Here is a 5,613-nt window from a genome sequence, read left to right on the forward strand (position 1 = left end):
TTAACAAGCAGATTTCTGGAGTTCTTAATGGGGTTGAAAGAATAACCTATGCATGTCATCGTACATACATAGTGGAATGATGAACATAAATCACATATCCCCCCCCACCCCCCACACACACACAGGAAACAAGGCACTGGTAAGACTGTACAAGTAATAAATGACCAAGAGGTTGTTGATATGTTAAAAACTGCGCTTCTAGTGTCAGCAGCCATCTCAACACCCTAAAGCTGTGCATGGTTTTGGGGTTCTCTGCTTACTAGCCCCGCTGTGTCCCTCTTTCCATATGTGTTGGAGCCCACATTTGTGGGTGAGTAGATGGCCCCAATGCTGCTGCTGGAGCGCACCAGGAAATCGGCCAAGCGCTGCGTCACACACGTGGCCGTGTTGCATTTCCTCTTCTCCAGCTGGTGACTGCCAAGGTGAAACAAAGAGAGCCAACGTTAAGTCAAATGATGAGCAATCGAGTGTGCCGCTTCTCATAGTCATTTGAGCTCTGCTAATGTGGGAGTTCTTTTAATATGTGCACAAATACAGGAACACTAGAATCTTCCCACCACCTACTTTGTGCCTGAAAAAATTCCTTGTGCTGGGTGTTATTATCAGTTTTAATGATGAGGGTTATTCAAATGCAGAGACCTGAACAGTCATATGTCATTTTTATTGATAATCCTTCACAGCAGTTTATGACATCTAGAAAATCTGTAATGATAGTATAGGTAAGACACTAAGTGAAAGCAATGACTAAATGTTTAACTTTCAGCTGAACTTCTAAATCTATTTAGAGCTCTTGCTGATATCATGAGGATTACTAACATGATGATGATCACTAACATTTATTTAGTTCTCATGTTTCCACAGAATCATATCCTGCTCTCACTGAAGTGAGTGATAATATTTCAGTCCATAGCAGGTGGATTAAACCCAAAGACTCTTTCTCCCATCTGCACCACATATCATGGGAAGTAGCAGGCATTGCCAACTTCTGCCAACTTCAGAACCACTTGGGATGGTCTTTATCTCTGTCCCTCTCCCACTCAGCTCTGACTAAACAGAGGTTTCATCTACTGAAAAACTGCCACATCTCTTTTGAACACCAGCAACTTGAAAGTTCTGTTGTGGTGAGAGAAAATCCTTTGCTGAATGATACTTTAAAGAGTGTCCAAGGAAGAATCCGTATCTAAAGAAACATTTTATGATCTGAACCAACAGACCATTTACAGAACTCCATGTAAAACTTACATAGCATGAGGGTTTTTTTTTTTAATTGCAATAAAATGGTTAGCTTGAGAGAGCTTGGGTTTTCAAATTTGTTTCTTAGACTGCTGTGTTCTTCCTTCAGACAGAAATACTTGCTTGCTGAGACTGCCTACTGAGTTATTGCTTATTTTCTTGGACTTCTTTATGCTGATATAGCATGAGTTAGATGCCAGTTTGTGGCTAAAATTTACTGTGAAGAGCAACGATATCCCAGTCTCAAACTCTGAGCAGTTTCAATATGTTCCTTTGCTTACTGATTATTAAATCTATCACTTAAAATGTCATATAACCTTTTGAAGTTATTTGTATTGATCTAAGAATACAAGTGGAATAGCAGCTGTGAAAGGAATGACTATATTATACTGGTTCTTCGTTAGTTGATAGGCAGCAGTTTTTAAGCAATTAATGTTTTAAATGTGTAATTGCATTAAAAGAAAAATTTTGGATAGGGCTTTATATAACCTCTTGTTGACTTTCATGGGTATTTCTGTTGCTTTTAATCAAGTCCTTAACACATGAGGTTCAAACAGAAACTGGTTCTCACAGAGATCCTGTTTTATTTGTGGAGGCAGAATTTTCCTTTTCATTAAAGCTACAAAATCAGGCCCTGACAGCCCAAGTTTAAAATTCCAGCCACTACAGGAAGCTGCTGGGTTTCTATTTCATGTCTAGCCTGGCTGAACCCACCATCCCTTTTAGCTGTGTGGTCTGTGGCCTTTAAGTGAGGAGACAATTCACCCAGTGGGACATGACTCTAGCCCCCAGAAAAGCAGATGAGACACATCACACTCATAAAGGTGATGCTTTGTGTTTGAGTATTACGGTCATTTTGGGGTTGTATTTATTTAATTTTTTTAAGTGATAATTGTAAAAAATGTCTCTGTTATAAAAATACTTTGGAATGCACAAAAATTGTCATATAATATTTTTTAAAACATATATTCAGACAGGAGCAGGCAGCTGTATATATATATATATATATATATATATATATATACGTATGTATTTACTGAATTCATTTACAACGTGATTGTCATGGAAAGAAATTCACTCAAAAGTCTGACAAACCTGGATGAACTTGCAGGTCTCATCAAACCTTGATGGTTCTGTGAAAAGTAGAATAGTTCACTGCTGCTTATCTTTTAGTACAAATTGCAAATAAACCTTGAAATGTTTTTATTTCTTAAAAAGTTGCCTGAAATTGAATTTATAAATAAGATTATATTTCAGACAGAAATCAGAACCAATTTCTTCTTTTCCTTCTTCCTGTGATTAAATTAATATTTAATTATGTGATTTAGAAATTGCTTATTTACTGAAAGCATTTATACTATAAAATAATTCCATTCTAGTAGAGCTGTAGTATTATTAAGAAGGGTATGTTTACTTTTTTTCCCCCTCCAGGCTTGGAAATCTGACAAACATTTAAAAAGGAAGACACTTGCAAAATATACCTTTCTTCTCAAAGTAATGTAGTATTTGCAGCCTTTGTAATTTATGAAAGTGTTATAATTGTAACGTGATCAAATGATTTGCAAGAAAATACCTGGATTTCCCTTTCCACCCTGAATACTTTGATCTTTATGTAACAGAAAAACTGATCTTTATGCTTACAGGAAAGCTCTGTTTAGTAGAAGGATATTTTAATCTCCTTTTTTTTTTTTTTTGAGAAAAATGCAGAAGCAAAGTCTCTCAAGTAGCAAGATATTGCTGGAATAAAGTTTGCTTCATGATTCAATCTGATATGGCTGGAAGAAACAAGGAAAATCAATACCTTTTTATCTTTGCTGCTGGTTGTTCTGGCATTTCCTCACTAAGACCTGAGAGTGTATTCTGTGGCATTACAGGCAACATCCATCCTTGTCTCTTGGAAGTACCATCAGATAGATCATCAGCCACAGACAGCAATCTTTAAACAATAAAACAGTGAGCTTGAATAACTCTAGTTTTATATTATTTGAGACATGAAAGTAAAAGCAATTCATGCAATAATCTGAACACCTTTTTACCTAAAAATAAATAAACTTGATTATTTGTTACTCACCTCTCGATAGGTGTAGCTTCCAAACAGCTCAGAGTGACAGAAAGAGCAATGAAGAAAAGTGACAGCTTTAGGTTGCACATCTTTCCTTCCAAACTTTCTGAAAAGAACAATGATTCAAAACTGAAAGCTAACACAAATACTCTTTAGCATATCCTATCACTGATGCCCATTCTGTCCTAAATCAAGAGCATATAGTCTTTTTCACAGGTTAGAGTGAGAAAAATAATCCCTTCAAGCTTAGTGACAGAATTCAGTTTCAGAAATACAGCTCTCAACAGTAAATGCTCATTTTCCATCCAGTGGTTTCAATCCTATCCCTTATCTCTTGTTTGAATTTCCTGAGATATCCCAGTCTCAAATTCTGGTCCCCAGTACAGTTTACTTCAAAGTTGTCTTAGTCTTTTCCTGAAAAATGCTCTTGATTAATACTAGGGGATATTGTGCTTTTCTAAAGCACATCTGTTGCACTGCAGATAAAGTAAGAAAAAAGGGAAACTATTTACCTTTTTGTGGTCACAGATCTAACTGGAGAAGCCGGCAAACCCTCTTGGTTAGCAAGAAGTGTGCATGCAACAATTCCACGCTTGCATCTAGCTCTGGAGCATCCTTTTCCCTCTTCCTTTCTGCAAGTCATACGGCTCTTATATATCCTTGACACCTTTCCCAGCTCTGACATCAGGCAGCACAGAGAGACTGTCGTTAATTCCAATCCCTATAGACAGAAAGTGCCCCAGAGAGCAGCAGAGGCAGGTGGGTCATTATTGCACTAGTACATCAGTAAATATTCACCTGGTGTATGCAGAATGCCCTCGTGAAGGTGCTGCAATAGCATATTGCACATCAGAAATGTAGCCTCAATTTTGCAGCTCTGATAAGCTGCTGAGGTAATATTCCCTGTGGGTGTTTTTGAGGGCTAAATAAGGTAACAAAAGTTACAAAGAAAGCCAGAGCAAATGAAACACCAGGCCACTGGTAATTGAAATACAAGAAAACATATCTCAGAAGAGAAGGAAAAGCTAAAGTTGTGGAGGTTTGCTGTAGAATATAGATAGAAAGAAAAGGTGTCTGAAGGGATAAAAGCTGTATAAAAGCTGATGAATAAGAAAGGAATTAAAGTTATTTAAATTGACAGAGTTCTCATTCGGGGTAACATGGTAGAAATCAGGTGCATTTTTCAGTCAAGCCTAAATGTGAATGAAAATTCTGTCATTATGAATGTAAAATATCGTATCTTACTAACACAGGTGGATTTGTCATGAGCTAAAATTGAGTCAATTAATACTTTTCAGATGGCAAAGACTAGGATTAAAAAGACAGGAAATGTCAGAATAAAATTACCTGTGCAAATTTATTTCTCTGGTATGCATTGAGTATGGTTCAGGGAAAAATGTACAGCGTTTAATGGACTAAATCCAGTGTTAATGAAATACCTAATTGCAGATTTCCAAGGATACAGATCAGAACCATTTACTTCAGATTTCAGTGGAAATTAGGAAAATCACTTTTTTTTTTCTCCTCCTCTGGCTCCTTAGTTGCTGCGAGGTACTCCATTGCCTTTGGAAAACAGGTTTTTTAATTATTTATAAAGATCAAGGTTCTGGCACAAAAGCTGAGCAAAAGTTCTCTGTGATAAGAAGTTACCATGTGCATATTTTCTATTCCCAAGAACATAAATTAGTTCAGAACTGCTTCAGTGCCAAGTCCCTTGCCTTAACTGGAAACCCCCTTCTTTGTTGGTTTAGTCTGTAGTACCAGATTTTCATTGCAATGGCTCAAGTTCCACTGTTGGCTCACTTCAGGCATCTGGGCTACTAGAGGTGAATACTGAAGGGAGAGCTGGAATAGTAGCTTCTTAACTTGATTACAACAGTCTGCAAAACAGACTCTAGAAAGTGACAAAATATTTTGTTGACTTGTAGATGTTGCTTTGGGGGTTTTTTTGTGTGTTGTGTTTTTTTGTTTTTTGTTTTCTTTTTTAAGGGATGCTACTGCTGGATATTTTTCTCTTTGTTTTTAGTATGATCATATACCTCTTTTCACCAGGCTCCTGTAATTCTCTCTCTGGATGGACAATCCCAGTGTAAGAGAAGTAAGTAGAGTATTTTATCTTCAGCATGACAGTAGGTTCTGTGCAACATCTGAAACAAGTTTATCCCTCCAAAGACTCACTGTAGAATTTGACTGTGATGAAATAACATTCTGGTGTTACTTTCACTGTGGCAATTTCACTTCTCTGAAATCAAGGAATGATTAAACCCATTTTACCGTGATAGTATTGTGCTGAAAAACAATTATACAGATAATCTGGC

The 5,613-nt window shown here is 36.9% G+C and overlaps 1 protein-coding gene across 1 annotated transcript; it reads right to left on the minus strand.

Annotated features, from left to right (window-relative positions):
* Positions 1-224: 224 nt before the first annotated feature.
* IAPP (islet amyloid polypeptide) lies at positions 225-3,384 on the minus strand. Its single transcript, XM_062490889.1, has 2 exons — positions 3,305-3,384; positions 225-414 (listed from the first exon to the last, which is right to left on the minus strand). The coding sequence occupies exons 1-2, from the start codon at positions 3,382-3,384 to the stop codon at positions 225-227; spliced, it is 270 nt and encodes an 89-aa protein (XP_062346873.1).
* Positions 3,385-5,613: the final 2,229 nt, after the last annotated feature.

The sequence above is a fragment of the Cinclus cinclus genome, chromosome 4 (genome assembly GCF_963662255.1).
Source record: "Cinclus cinclus chromosome 4, bCinCin1.1, whole genome shotgun sequence".
NCBI classification, from domain to species: domain Eukaryota; kingdom Metazoa; phylum Chordata; class Aves; order Passeriformes; family Cinclidae; genus Cinclus; species Cinclus cinclus.

Bases quoted from the DNA above. Each gene is read 5' to 3' on its own strand.
- IAPP (XM_062490889.1), bottom strand. From the start codon at position 3,384: ATGTGCAACCTAAAGCTGTCACTTTTCTTCATTGCTCTTTCTGTCACT. The intron at 415-3,304 runs GTGAGTAACAAA...TCACCTTGGCAG, and splicing joins GAAGCTACACCTATCGAGAG to TCACCAGCTGGAGAAGAGGA.